The sequence below is a fragment of the Erpetoichthys calabaricus genome, chromosome 3 (genome assembly GCF_900747795.2).
Source record: "Erpetoichthys calabaricus chromosome 3, fErpCal1.3, whole genome shotgun sequence".
NCBI lineage: Eukaryota > Metazoa > Chordata > Cladistia > Polypteriformes > Polypteridae > Erpetoichthys > Erpetoichthys calabaricus.
Genome location: NC_041396.2, coordinates 154,516,982 through 154,532,797, shown reverse-complemented (window position 1 = coordinate 154,532,797; position 15,816 = coordinate 154,516,982). Strand labels below are relative to the sequence as shown.

The window sequence follows — 15,816 nt, the reverse complement described above, 5'->3', positions numbered from 1 at the left end:
CTTCTTTCAGCCTGCCACAACTGCAAAGCACAATTAAGCATTTTATTCATTTGATTAAAAAAAAAAAAAAAAGCAGGGAGATAAGCATATATGCTTTTTCTCACACTTGTATTCTTGTCCGTTTTGTAGAAAAGTGGCAGATGTTGCCAGTTACTTTGAGGAGATTTTGAAGAGACCCATGGCTCCGCTGAAACTGATATGCACTTAGACAGTGTAGATGTTTGGAAAAAGGCTTGCTGTAACCATGGCAGTAGAAAGCTTTTGGTGAAAAGCGCACGCGGCTCTGTGTGGGGGATAAATGAGCAACACAAAGCATGTTACGGAGCTTTGTTTTTGTTGGGGTAATGAGAAAAGAGGAACATAATTACAAAGCTTATTATTCTGTTTGAGGGTCTGATGTTCTTGTTTGGCTGCTTAAAATGCAATGCTGTGAAAAACAAGTCCAGTCATTTCTGCGGTAAGGCATCATTTGTACAATATGAATGAATATACACTTGTACAATGTGAAATTCTGGAAGAATTTGTAGTATTAGCTAATAAACTTAAAAAATTATATATTCTTTTTAGAAACATGAAAAGTATATTTACACATTTTGTTAAAAAAAATTATGTAGCTGTTTGTCAAATTTATGAATACTTATTAACTATGAGAAATTATTTTAAACTGAAAAGCTTTTTAAGTTCTTGTGAATTGTGAAAACTATTTTAGAAGGCAGAAAAAAAAATTGTATATTCTTTCTATTAACAGCCAGCTTTTCATAAATGTTGTTCTTACAAAAACCACCCCCAGCCACCCCCTCTTGATCTACACATTTGTTTTTATGGACACAATCCCAGAATTACTGAAAATAGAGATTTGCTAAGCATTTTAAACTCTTTACTAACGATTCTTCATTCAGCAAAGCTTTGGTGCAGTGAATTGTCCATTTCATCCCCACAGCTTTTTTTTCTCATCTCAGTGCAGCGCAGGCAGAAAAATAACACCAGCTTGTCTGTACTTATGAATTACACATAGTCCTGTAGGCTATAGCCCGTCTTATTGTCTGTAGGTTGAGAGGCTTTGCAGCACTGCTGCTGCTGTTTGCTTCGAGGATAGAACTGTGGTCCCTGCTGCTTCCTAGTACAGGATATGCAAAAGATCAACCCCCCAACAAGCAGAAAACCTGCTGACACAAACGCAACATACACAGCTCCTCCTGGCTCATATTTGTTACTTTCTGGCACAGAGGAAGCCAGAAAGCTAGAAATGACTTCATTGGTGAACCAAGCAGCCGGAATGAGGCAGAGGATTCCAGCCAGGATGAAGCAGACTCCTCCAGCGAGCGCAGTGTGTCTTTTTGCCTGTCTTCCTCCTCCCCAGCGTGTGCATTTTAGACCAAAGGAGCAGAGACAGATTCCCAGCACAGCCAGGACGCAGGACAGCACCATAGTAGTACGAGCCGTTTGCAGGTAGGCAGGCAGCACCAAGACCGAATGTTTCATTGTGCAGCTGAACATCCCTGTGCTGTACCAAGTGCAGTTCATCCATAGTCCTTGTGTCTGTGAGATGGCAGTGATAATGTTGGAGCCCACATCTGCACTGACCTTCCAGTTGGGCAACAAAGTAGCAACAGTGGCACCGAAGACACCAAGCAGTGCAGAGATGAAAGCGAGGATCTGCATCCCAGCAGATGCCATGCTGGTATTCCCTCCCTGTTTGTCTATCTGTTCTTCTCCCTCTGACACTGTAACAGCAGATAGCTCCTTAGCTGAGGATGCAGTAGACTATGTGATATGAAAATGAGACTTGTGCAAAAAGAAAAGCCTACACATTAAACTAAAGTGAATGAAACATACAACACCATAGACACTAAATGCTGAGCTCTTTGTCTTCTTGGTTGCTAATACTTTGTTTGTGTTACAACTGAGTCTTTCCTTTATATTTAAATCTTCAGTATGTAAGCTATTCGAATCACGAAGGAGTCATGTAGGCACTTAAAGGCACAGTGTCAGGAAAAAAAAAGTTAACACAAGCATCTCATCACTATGTTTGCATCTTAACTTCTCTATTTTGAATTACAGCTCTTAGGTTATGTGTAAAGTACACAGCAGTGAAATATTGTTTTAAAAAGTTTCTTACATTTAAGCGCAAGCAATCAGTCTTTGATTTACATCATTTTGATGGTAGCTGTGAAGATATTATTATGGTTCTTACCTCTCTCGCAGTGCAGACCATAGATTTAGGGCTGCAACACTTTGCTCTGGTGGGTTTTTTTTTTTTTTTTCCCTCCCTCTTTAACTTTGAATAAAAAGGATTTCGCTGTAAAGATCCATTCATCACATTGATTTCCTTAGCAACAGAATTGCCACAATAGAAACTAGTTATGGTCCATAGATGCCCCGTACATTGCCGACTCTTTTCTTGTTTTTATTATTATTTCCTTTTTCAATACTATAGATAAGTGCCTCTACTTCATCACAGCCTTCAGGCCAGCACAAAAGCAGCATTTCAATAAGCTGATGTTGCTTTCAAAATGTATGCAGCACAAAAGGAAAACAGAATGAAAGCATTACACAACTGTTGCTCCTCGATGTAACGCATTATTTTTATCCTGTAGAAATGTGTCTGTCATTGCTATCCCATTGTTATCTGACATTATTATTGTGTCACACGATGATAAGTTGCAAAAAAATCTCTCTTTTTTTAGATGTCTCCAAACTATAGTGCTGCATTTGAGTTTGACTGCATTAAGTCAAAAATTAACTCATGTCAGTAATATTAAATTCAATATTAAAGTTACAGCGAGAATAGGATCATTTAAAATGTATTGTATAAAAGAGCTAAAATAAATTACTCAAGCAGGTAACTGAAGATGTCTTAAAACGTCTGAAACTGTTAGTCATCTCCTCCACTAATGCAAAGTATGATTGACCCCTGGGAAGCTGCAGCAAGTGAAAAGACCTCTTTTCTTTAAACAAGCAAGCGTTAACAAGTTGTATCGGAAATAGTGGTTACAGCTCAGTCCAGCCCTCCTTCTTGCAGCTTGTCTGCCAGTTAGGTTGAGGCTTTTGAATTCTACAAGACGGACAGGGCAATCACATCTGTACACACCTCCTGATAGGCATCAGTCATTACACTGTTTTCAGAGAAAAATGTTCAGTTATAAATCACAAGTCATCAGTTCTTTACTCAGATTCACTTCAGTCTGAAAAGGTGATTGTATTGTCGAAGCCCTGTGGAAAGACGAGACAAAAGATTATTTTCATTCATGGGTTCATGACCCTTTTTAACAAAAAAAGTCAATGGGTTAGGACAAGATTTACCAGAACCTTCACCATACTTTGCATTAAAGTGTTCTTGCATGTTGGTTTTACCACTAATTATGCAGAAAAGTATTTCTTAAAATTACTCATGAATTTTTTATTGTTATATTTTAAAACAAGGTATTCTCTAACTTAATATTAAATATCATATGCATTGTTCCCTTTTCTTACAGTGTATAAACTGCTTCTTTTTACCTTTTGGTGCTGCCACTGCAGGAGTATTACTTTGTTTACAGTGCTATGAACCAGTTCATTACAGAGTTTGAGCTTAAAATCACTCTGTAAATGTCTGCTGTTAATATACGGTATGTAAGCTGCTGAAACACTGCAGCTCCCCTTTGGCATCAAAGTATCTGTCCATCTATTTATATTCAAATGTTTTCACCATATAGCTGAACAATTTATTTGGTGTAATGAATGCTCCTTTGCTTTCCATGGTGAATGAGAATATCTGTATCACTGTAAGCCTCCAAATCATTTTCAGATGTTCCTTCCTGTAGGTCACCATTGCCTGTGTCCTTTTTATACTTTATGTTCCTTTTGATTCATGTAGGAGTTTGCACATCTTTATGTTAGGTTTTATTTTAAAAAATCTTGCTAATTTATGATTTGAAAGTCACCAGTACTGTACAGTACTTTCTGCAGCGTTGCTTGATCCATGGAACAAGTTACCTGTAGGTATGCGAGTGAAAAAAAAAATTGCTAATCTTTATATGACCATAAGTGTACTCAACTTTAGACACACCCAAATTAGGTAGTTCATTTTTGTCATTCTTTGTATAAAATATTACTTTTATTTACAATAAACTTCACCACGCACATACCTCAGAAATTAATTTTAATCAGGGACGAGATTTTTTTGACTTCCAGAAATCTGGAAATATTCCTCATCTAATTCAATTCAATTAATTTTGTTAAGCGCTTTTCACTGATTACAGGCTCAGGTTACTTGCACAAATTTCCACCTTAATAAAAGGATAAGTCCCTGTGTATCTGTCTCTGGGTCCGTCTGATTGCTAAGTCTTTGTCATTCCAAAAGATAGTGCATCACAAACATTTTTAGTAATTCAAATGTATTGCCTCTGTGATTCCAACAGAGCATCACAAACATTAACAGTGCTTTTATGACTACCATACCAAATGGTATATAGCAGAGACACATGCCTTGCATGGTGCACTGCAAATGTCAACACTGTGGTCTACGCTGATTACTTAGATTTCAATCCATCTTAGATGGGTAGCACATCTGGTACATCTATAAAGCTCTAACATTATCTAGTTTCATATGCAAATTTGACAAATGTATTCATATTTTTATAAGTCTAATTTATAATGCTGAATGTATGTTTGTGCAGGTGTAATTCCACCCCATTGAACACTATCTCTATCAAATTGTGCACTGATTCCCCATTTCTACAGAGAAAACCTATAGGCCATGTTTCCCTTTTATTTAGTGACCGCACCCGTGTTTTGTTAGGGACGTACCCCTAGGAGGTATTTAAAAGACTCTGCACCAGTATGCAAAGTTGTTCCTTGTGGTGGGGGTAGTCAGTAAAAATTTTTCCCCTGGAGAATTTATTTAATGACAACATCTGCACTTTTATTCCATTTTGGTCAGCATTGAGTACCACGTTTGGTTATTTATATACATTAAAAAGTGCAGCAGCCCCAGGACTGACCTTTCAAGAACTCACTGTTGGCACTGAAAATTTTCACACCATGACCTGCATCGTTGTCTGCTTAAACTAAATCTTTATACATCTGTGCAATGCCTCCTGAGGCTCTGTCTCTTGTATGGTAGTCTGTGACTTTTATTTGCAAGGCCAGTTCAAGCACATCTGTTGCTATAGATGACTCTTCCACTTCTGCACTCTCTGTAAAAGTTCTGATCATTCCCCTACCGATATTGAACTATTGAAACTATTATTGATTCAATCACTTTTTTATGTGATGGAAAAATATTTACTAGCAATAAGTACAATGAAGTGAATCCTGAAAAAAAAACTTGTGTCATCATTGTTCAGAGAGCTAGTGGCATTCAAACATTTTTGTACTTGTTTCAAAAGACCTAAAGTGTATCATGAATACGCACGGCAGTCTGTGACAATGTACTACTGTATAAGCTGAAAATGATGTGCTCCTTCTGACAACACTTGCGCTCAGCGGCTTGTTAAATGAATGTAGTTCAACTCCCTTATTGCACAACTTGTGTCTGCCTCCATCATCTCATTTCCATCCACGAAACCAATGTTGACTTACATGCATTTCGACTAGTGGCTCAAACCAGTGACATTACTGTGGAATAAACCCCAGCTGGGTTAATGTACAATAGCTGATAAAATCACATCCATACATTTGTTACTCATTATAATGCTGTGATCAAAGCCAATGAAATCTTCAGTTTTGCCCTTTCTCCTTCTGAAATTGTGCTTATACACACAATCTGTTAGCACCTGTCTACCTCCTTTTAAAGAGCAATTCCTGCTGTGGTGCTGTTTGTGATTAAATAATCAATCCTGTTGGAAAGGTAGGTGCACCTAATAAAATGGTTATTCTGCATTCTTCGTATAAAGTGAATTAATGCAAGCAAAATTTGCAAAGCATCGTTCATCCAAAATGCAAATGACTTAATTATACTGCAATTATACTGCAAATTACATAAACTTGCCTGAAACATTCTTTTGGTATGTTGTTTAAATCATGAAAAACTGTCATCTGTGTCACCCATAGTGAGAAGAACAGGTCAGAATGCTAAACAGTTTTTTTTTTTTAATTAGCCTTATAATTGATTTAGTTTGAGTAATTAAAGGCTCTCGCTAAACACTATTGATTCTAGATTTTAAAGAGTATCTCATTTTTATAAAGAGTACATTTCTTGCCACATGTATATTTTAATGGAGATTTAACATAAAAATGAATTGTGAAAAATAAAAATTTCAGAAAAAGTAATCTCTTGCATGTTTTTTTTTATTATTACAAATAACTGTTCATGTAACACCATTTAAGTTATCCAGTATGTTTTGTAAATTACCTTTTTAAGAGTAGCAATTTCTTTTATTCTACCAATGAATGAAAATTACTAATAGTCTCAGAAGCATTCATTTTTCCCCAATAGTTTTATCTACTGTAGCATTTCCTTTTTCAAGCTATGACAGAAACACTTTATTGGACAAGAACTTTAGACGACTTATAAATAGCACTATTTTCCCTCCCATTTGTATTTTTGGTACATATAAAGTAATGTGTGCACACTACTATAATGCTCAAATCCAAAATATACAAGTTAATTCTCTTTTTTTAAAGTCAGATCATTTATATAAACAATAACAATAATTGGGAACTGTGATTTCAAAAGTTGAATTAAATGTTACTGTTATAAGAATTAAAATATGCAATGTTACCATTCTTGCTTATTTTACCTGGAAATCAATAAACATTGTTTTATTACTATTACTATGTCTACTATATATGAATATACAGTTGCTAACATACTCTATCTCACCCTCTGTGATTTGTCTATTAGCAATTGTTTCATACCATTGGAAGAATTCTGCTTTTGATGTGTAAAAGAAATTCTTTAGAATTCATGCTGAGTGAGCTTTATTAAGACAAGCAAAAATAAAAGCTGTTTAAACAAAAACAGATTTGTATATTACTATTTTAAACAGATTTTATGGTTAAAGATGAGCCTCCTTTAATGCAGTTGGAGCTTCTGTTGATTGAAGATAGTTTAGCTTAAAGATTAGTTTTAGATTTTATGTAATGGGATGCTTGGCTAGCATTGTGCTGTCAAGTGTGAACTTGATTAGGACATGGGGAAGGCCCAAGAGAACCCAATGAGAGAGAACAGAATCACATAGTTCTGTTGAGTGAAAGAAGCTAAGAATACCTGAAATTACATACAATCCTATATATAGTACTTTAGAGGCATGTCTAACACTTAAGTGGATGGCACTGTTGAGCTTTGTTGGGCTGAATGGCTTATTCTCATCTAGATTGTTCTAATATCCTAATGGCAGACATTCTTAAGTAATGCAAAACAACTCTAATCTAGTTGTGTAAGACGTTTTTATTACTAAATTTGGTAATAAGCTAGATAAAGAAAAGTCCAAATCTTGAGTGATCTGTACCTGGTTCAAAACTAGATGTCATGTAAAGTACCAAGGTGATGTATATATTCATTATATGTCTGTTTTATTTAATGCTTTGTACAAACATTAAAAAAACTGATTTGAACCACCCTGATGGGTTCAGGATTTTTCAAAGATGCAGTCATCCAGACAACAAAAAAAGTGCAAAAAAGAAACCAGTATTTCATGATTTCAAGATCTGAGCCTATGCACTTGCTCAGGCCAAAGTCAAAATCTTGCATAACTTTTTTTTTAAATGTTTTATGTCTCTGCTGTATTATGTGTGCCTTGCTGAATATACATGTTGCTTTATTTGAATGTTTTGATCGAATAAGCTTTGAACTATGTTATATCAGGCACAAGGCAGTAACCAGCCTTTGATGAGGCCTCAGCCCATTGTAGAGTAAACTGATTTAGACTCCCCAATTAGCCTAAACTACACATGTATAGAAAGCAGGAGAAAAGCCCACACAGCACACACCGTTACTAACTCAGTTTCCTGAAGCTGAGTGGTAGCAGTTCAAATCACTGCGCCCAATGCAAGTGATAGTAAAAAAAAAAACTACTTCCTGAAGTAGACTGTCATTCAGTTCTTGGGCTGTCAGGGTTCATAGACATATCAAACAGCAATTTGCACAGCTGAATAAAGAGAGCCTTAAAGCTGATTATTACCTACTTTTCTCTGTGTGCAGCATTCAAATCATTTTTTTCATTCTGTGCAGTGAAATTTTGGCTTGCTTTCTCTTGTTCTCACACTAAATTTTGGAAAACTCTGAGCTGTCACTGAGCTGCAGGAGTATTGTTATTTCTGGGATGGAATAATATATGTATATATTTTTTTGTGCCGTGGGATGCAGCTGCATTATGTGATACATGCTGTATTTGTAGCCTTGGGCTGCAGGAGAGCGTGGGAAGAGTAAAAAATGAAGCAAGAGTCTCTTAAGATAGATCGTGTCTTGGCAACTCACATTTACACAAGGAACAACGTTTGATTAAACCACATTAACCCATGATAATTTAACTGTACTAAAATATTCTGTATACTAAGCAAACTACATATTTAGAGGTGTTTATTAATATAAATTGCCTTATATTTGCATGTGCTTTAGGTTAGGTTATTCTGGAGTGCATTTTGCACATTGAGGATTGTGGTAACATTCAAACCATTTCTTTGAAAATTGTAGTTTAAATGCCAATGATATGTAACAAATTTCTTTAAAAATCCATTTTCCTCAGACAAACTTGCATATAGGTAGATAGCACAATAGTGTGCACAATGTCATTTTGCATTTACTGTATAGATTAAGAGATTTGCGTGCATTTCATATAAAAACAAGCAAAAAAGAAATCCATGGTGTGCAAAATATTTTTTTATCCTTTTGCCCAATGTAATAATCAAATAGTATTCTATAAAACCATCGATTATCTGAACTCGCTTTGTCCAGTTGTGGGGAGCAGAGCCTATCAACGTAGTGTCAGGTGCTTGGCAGAATCCACCCTTGGACGGACTCAGGATCATCACAGAGTCCACTCATAAACTGCACATTCACTCTTATGGGGCCATTTCAACATTGACAAATAACCTAATGCACACCTTTATTGAGATGTGGCAAGAAAAGACTGAGAACTGATTGAAACTCCAAGAAGACAGAGAGAGAACATGCAGATTCCACACAGACTGTTACTAAACCAGGGCCAAACCCCAAGTGCTGGAATTGTCAGGCAGCAGCACTAACTACAGGTTCACCATTCCATCCTGTATTAGAAAAAGTATTTAAAATATCATCTTTGGATATTTTTTGCATTTTAGTAGAAACAGAAGTTCTGTTTTTAGCACATTTCTAATCATTCCTCTGCTATAAAAATCCTGGTTCTTGAAGGTATTTGTAATCCTTTGTTTTTTTAATAGTTTAACCTTGCTAACCTTAAAACAAGCTTACTTCCTCAATGGTTAAAAAAAGGAGTTAAAGGAGCTTTACTGTGACACAGTGATAGCGCTGCTGATTCATAGTAAGGAGATCATGGGTTCATGTCCCAGAACCTCCCTGTGTGATAGTGCTTTGAGTAGTAAGAAAAGCGCTATATAAATGTAAATAATTATTATTATCCATCCATCCATTGTCTCCCGCTTATCAATAATAATAATATTATTATTATTGTTATTATTATATGTATACTGCACTAGGTAACAGTACACAAGTAATGATTATCATCTTTAGCCATGGTGGCAATGTCAAAAATGAAGAGTTTCCCACTAGTACAGTTTATCTGTCAACATGGTATATTAATTTATGTATTCAATTTACACAAGGTGAACATTTACAAACTGAAATATTAAAAATATTCAAACAGATGGGTGCATATTTGTGGTGTGAACATATGCCATTTAAATGACAAGTAAATGCATAGTAAATAGACAGGGAAATAGTCCCTCACTAAGTACTTTCACACACAAACCCAAACTCATTCACAACCGGCCACGCATCTTTGAGGTATGGCATATCCTCAGAAAACCTACACAGAAATGGGGAGAACATGCAAACTGTACACAGACCAGGCTTACTTGTTAGATTCCATGTTGCTATGTAGTGCTAAGCAGTGCCATTGCTTGAATTATATACAGTAGTTGAATATTATGAATGCATTACACACTGCTGGGGTGGCATTGTGGCACAGTAGTTGACACAGCTTACCTCCGAGCTCCAGAGGCATGGATTGAAATCCTGGCTAAAGTTCACATTTCCAACCCACATTCTAAAGATGTGGAGGTTAAGTTAGGTTACATTGTCAGCTCTGAACTAGCATGATGTGAATGATGGTTTGAATTACGTTTCAGACTGCCTTGACTGTATATTCAAATGAGCAGGTCAGAGTAAAGATAGATAGATAGATAGATAGATAGATAGATAGATAGATAGATAGATAGATAGATACTTTATTAATCCCAAGGGGAAATTCACATACTCCAGCAGCAGCATACCGATAAAAAACAATATTAAATTAAAGAGTGATAAAAATGCAGGTATAACAGACAATAACTTTGTATAACGTTAACATTTACCCCCCCGAGTGGAATTGAAGAGTCGCATAGTGTGGGGGAGGAACAATCTCCTCAGTCTGTCAGTGGAGCAGGACAGTGACAGCAGTCTGTCGCTGAAGCTGCTCCTCTGTCTGGAGATGATACTGTTCAGTGGATGCAGTGGATTCTCCATTATTGACAGGAGCCTGCTCAGTGCCCGTCACTCTGCCACGGATGTCAAACTGTCCAGCTCTGTGCCTACAATAGAGCCTGCCTTCCTCACCAGTTTCTCCAGGCGTGAGCCGTCCCTCTTCTTTATGCTGCCTCCCCAGCATACCACCGCGTAGAAGAGGGCGCTCACTACAACTGTTTGATAGAAGTTCTGCAGCATCTTATTGCAGATGTTGAAAGACGCCAGCCTTCTAAGGAACTATAGTCGACTCTGTCCTCTCTTGCACAGAGCATCAGTATTGGCAGTCCAGTCCAGTTTTAAATGAATAAATTATACTGTACTCTTCAGAGAACTGCATTAAATGTTTTCAAAAATAACATTATTTTCAGTATTATCTTAATATTGACAGATTTATTTGATCTTCCTTTAATTGGAGATTGCCCTTGATCATTTCTTCCAAATATTAAGAAGGCTTCAGTCTAAACTCTTTCATCTTAATGTTAGCATCACATTTACAAGAATGACTGCACAAAGTAAATCTTCTGTATTTTGCTCTTTGCAGCCCTGTAATTGAAAGAGTGATTCCAGAAAATGGACGGATACTTTCCATTCTTGTGTGTAGTCTAAGCTTACCAGTGCTGCATTCCCTGTGAATTTGCAAAAGTGGTGATTTTTCCTCACTTGTATTCTTGGTTTTAAATCTTTAACAACGTCATGTAAACTCAATCCCTTCTTTGCAGTGGTAATTCAGAGCACACTGACATTTCAATCAGATGAAACCAAAACACATCTTTTAAATTACCATTATTTTTTTTTCTTCGAATGTCTTGTAAGTATTAACAAAAGAGTAAATCATTTTTTCTTCTAAATTTAGGGATTACATCATGAGTGTCAAAAGTAGAATGTATAAAAATGTTCATGATGATTGCAAATTTTCATTCTTTATAATGGAATGATATTATAAACATGATCTTTATTTGATTTCTTCTTACATTTATGATTAATTTTGCAGGTAGATGTTGGAGTCGTCCACTTCACACCACTTGTAAAGCCACAGATTATCCAGCCTTTCCCTTTGGTGGAAAAGTTAGTAAAGAATGCTTTCCAGTTTCGACGGAAATACTGTCGAAGTGGAATTGAGTAAGTAGTCTCTCCATTATTCATTTCACAAAGCCCTTGATTGGTACTTGATGTGAATTAGCAATAAAGCTGTCATTCCCCTTATCAGAATATTCTAAAATATCTGTGTCATCCAGATAATGCAGGGGAGAATTAAACATTGAAAGCAGAAGCATAAAAACAACATTTCAGATTTTGTTAAAAATGCATAAATTCAAATTGTCTTTACTGTGACACCCAAATGTAAGCCAAGTCAAATGAAATAATGAAAAATACTTACATTGAATTTTCTCATAAAGGTTGCATGCGTAGTAGAGGATTTATTTCAGAAGCTAAGTATTGTAGCCATTCGTGACGGAATGTTGTTTTGTGTCTCTTTTCAGACTGCTTTTTCCAGAAGCCCAACGTGTAAAGCTTGCAGAACGATTGTTTCTTACAGCTGATGTGGATCCCAGTCTTCGTCCTAAAGAGCTGACCATTGGCCATTTCAGAAGCCTTGCTGATGCTTACAGGCAGTTATGCAATGAAAACTTAAATTTGTTCAATTACAATTTCAGAGATGAACTGAGACAGAAAAAATTGAGGTGCATTGGTACCAGAAAACAAGAAGAATAAAGAATATGTGTTTTTCTTAAAGGATAATGGACTCAGTAAAGCAAAGCCCGCTTATTAGGTTTGACATTCCTCCACACCAGGACATAAATATTTAAAAATAAAAGGTTTTTGCATGAAAATAAAATGGTTTCTTAAAAATATAAAAAGTCATACAAATAAAGTAAGTGATGATGGCTGCTAAAAATATGACAGGAGCATTGAGTAAACATAATGGAAAAACAACATTAAAAAGCAAGGGCTTACTTTGTCTTTATGTGCATTTTCAAATATAAATGTATAACAGGATTTTTGTATCCTCTGTTGAAATGTCCTGTGGCCTTGACATTCTGAATCTTAAACCATCCAATAATGACAGCAAATAAATCTCTAAAGAAGCACATTGGATAGAGGAGTTTCCATTAATTTCAAGTGGATAAATTGAGTTCTTCCAGCTGCCGTCATGATGGTACCCATTCAGGAAATAATATCCAGAAATGAGTGGATCTCCATGAAAAGTAGGTACTGCTTATTAATGAAAAGAGTAACGTCAATCAGACGACTCCAAACGTGATTTTTAATGTTACTGTTTATTTTTAAGATAAACTTTTTTTTATATAACTTCTGTGCTATTTAATCTGTAGGAGATGTGGCGCAATAGTGTTTGTTCTTCTTATTACATATACTGCACTCCAATGTCTGCATATTGTTTTTGGTTTTTTTTTTGGAAAATCACTTAAAGTGCGGCAAGAGAATGAAAAACGAAATGTGAGGTTCATTAAAGCAGATTCACGCACAGCTCAGCAACCATGTCTCTCTTGGTATTCTGGATTGGACCTCTTGTTGTCCATTTTTTTTATATCTTCTGACAGGATTGCCACCGTCCATGCTATAATGAAAATTAAATAAATTTAAAAGGCTAAATCATTAAGGGTTCACACTTACCATATATGTGGGAATAACAACTTCTGCATTTAATTTTGTCTAATCCAAAATGCAAATTTAAGACAAGATTTTTGTTGAAAAAAGTGTGGAAATGTATGTGATGAACTTGTACATGTTATGTTCAAATAACAATGAGTACTAATTACAGTTTTTTTTTCCTTTTTGAAATGTTAATAATAACTTCATTCTCTGTCATCCTCCTTCGCTGGCTTTAAAAATCACAATGCTACAGAAAAATCTTGAGGCAAGTTTTGCGTTGAAAACAGCTGTAAAGCTCCTCCTGATAAGGTGTGTTCATAGTGTTGTCGACCGAGGGAATACAAGGTCCACAAAAAGAAATGTTGGGGCACCAACTTGGCCATCCCTTTTAAAAATTGCAAAGTCTCAAAATAAACAGGCACTTGATGGCAAGAATAATTACAAATGAACAAAAGCAAATTAGCCAAGCAAGACTCAGGGTGGTTCAAGACTCTGTAGAGTGACTGATATTCAGGCAGGCGCTCCATTCTGTGGTCTGCTCCCTCTGGAGTGAGACGACCCCTGCTGGGTGCACCTCTACTTTATAGCAGCCAGGCCAGATTCAGTTGCCCTCATTGGGTAGTTTCTTAAAGCTGTGAGAGAAAGAAAAGATGATACCTTCAGCGACAGCACCCCCTCATGTCTTGGAGTGGTAGTGCTTGCCTTTGATGAGCCCGGAAGGCGAACCTCAGGTACTCATGCGTTACAATAGAGACCCATCACATCATGCATACGTATTAATACTTTCATTGAATTAGAGCTTGATTAAATTCATTGTTTGACCCTGCAGTCTTGGTACTCTTCAATTAGAATATTACAGACTACCTTTTGACTGTTCAGATGAATATGCAGTAAATACTGCATATCAACAAAAATTATTAAAATGTTATTTGTATTTGCACTTTTTTCTACACACTTGCACAAGAATTCTTACATCACATAGCACCTTGTTATCCACTGTCTGTGCCTGTCTGGACTTACAGAGAAGCAGAATCGTCCTGTAGCTAAACAATATCAGACATTAGACAGAAGCCGACCAACGCTGAATTACAATCCACGACAAAATACTTTTATTTCTGTACCCACACAAGCTACTTCTTTTTAAAAAATATTTTTTTAAATGTAAATTAATTTTTCACTCATGTCATAATATTACTTTTGATGCTTATGCAGATTTTAGTGTATATAATGCCAATTTTAAATGTAGGTTGACCGAAAACAACTCGTGTACATTTGGCAACGCAAGGTACCTTTATATAAATGTTTGAATTTCAGCAGCTAGTGGTCATCATTTTATAATTTTATAAAATGTCAGTGTAAATACTGCAAGTATATTTTACAATCCATCTTAATAAACTTGAACTTTTTTAAAGTCATGAAATCAATCAATCAGCACATACATACAGTATTTGAAAGTCCATTGTTGTGATTTGTGACATTAAGAGCATAGTGTCACTCCATTATCACAAGACACTTTGAGCAATTAGACATACAGTTGAAAATGTTCAGAAACATCGAAGTATGTGATTCGCTGCATACCAATTAAGTTTAGGTCTATTTGCTGTATTGGAACTAAGACTTTAGGGAGATCTCACAATGGTATCATATTTAGCAGTCTCCTTTTCTCAGGTTCTAGTGCAGTGCTTGCTTAGGTACTCTGCAGGTGACACACTTTCTATTGCCATGCTAACTGTGCTCAAAAACCATTAAAGATTTAGCAATTGATGATTGAAGTCATTAAATATTGAAAGCACCATCTTCTCACGCAACATAAATGTCATGCACACAAAAGACACACAAAAACTGTCAACATTAGCAGGTCCAAAGCTTTGAAGGTGAAATAGTGATGAGGTTGTTTTCTCCTGAGGTGTGTACACATCAATAGTAAAAGCATTTGGAAAAAATGAGAATCGACTGTCACAAAAAACTTATTCCAACTGCCACATATTTGTGTGTAGGTAGGTTTAAGGACAATGGTAAAATAATTAAAAAAAAGAAAAAAAAAACACTTCAAGCATGTTCAGTCTGTGATCCCATCTTCTAAAATAATACAGTGGTGGTGTTATACAATTTTATTGTTCCATTTTAGTAATGTGCTTACCAGTGTGTCTCTTTCAGGATTCCTTGATCATTAAAAGGCCACATGGATCTGCACAGACCACTTTGATGCTGCCTGTTTCCATTGAAACATTGCAAATACACACTCAACCTGTAAGTATATAAGCTGCAGAGTGAAATATTGTGTCTTGTCATACAAAGAATGTGTTTAACATTTAGCTGTTAAGAATTGGGAATTGTTAAGAATTTTTTTTGCATCGGGTAACTTTTTTTGGATCAAACTTAGTTTATTTTGAATGGTTAACTTTTCAAGCTTTGACAAAGATTTTATTTATTTATTTATTTTTGGTTTAAATTATGCCTGTGACACATCACCTTTTTAGAAGCCCCTACTGGTGGATAATAATTTGCTAGAGACCACCTATCCCTGACTCACTTCATGAAGACTTGGTGGTTTCCCA

At 35.9% G+C, this 15,816-nt stretch overlaps 2 protein-coding genes across 3 annotated transcripts in view; one reads left to right on the top strand and one right to left on the bottom strand.

Moving 5' to 3' along the window:
* tfb1m (transcription factor B1, mitochondrial) overlaps positions 1 to 15,523 on the top strand; it is a 62,124-nt gene extending 46,601 nt beyond the window's left edge. Inside the window, exons 7-9 of one of the 2 annotated variants that reach the window (XR_007934522.1) lie at positions 11,637 to 11,764; positions 12,127 to 12,852; positions 15,416 to 15,523. Coding sequence is in view for 1 of the 2 variants with exons in the window: in XM_028797429.2 (XP_028653262.2) it covers positions 11,637 to 11,764; positions 12,127 to 12,358 (360 nt within the window). In the remaining variant the exon portion in view is untranslated. Of the gene's footprint in view, positions 1 to 11,636; positions 11,765 to 12,126; positions 14,427 to 15,415 lie in introns of those variants that run through there. The other variant, XM_028797429.2, reaches the window with a different exon arrangement.
* LOC114648412 (claudin-20-like) lies at positions 65 to 1,961 on the bottom strand. Its single transcript, XM_028797430.2, has one exon. It carries the CDS (start codon positions 1,675 to 1,677, stop codon positions 1,006 to 1,008), a length of 672 nt encoding a protein of 223 aa, XP_028653263.1. The 5' UTR covers positions 1,678 to 1,961; the 3' UTR covers positions 65 to 1,005.
* Positions 15,524 to 15,816: the final 293 nt, after the last annotated feature.

Bases quoted from the DNA above. Each gene is read 5' to 3' on its own strand.
- LOC114648412 (XM_028797430.2), bottom strand. From the start codon at position 1,677: ATGGCATCTGCTGGGATGCAGATCCTCGCTTTCATCTCTGCACTGCTT.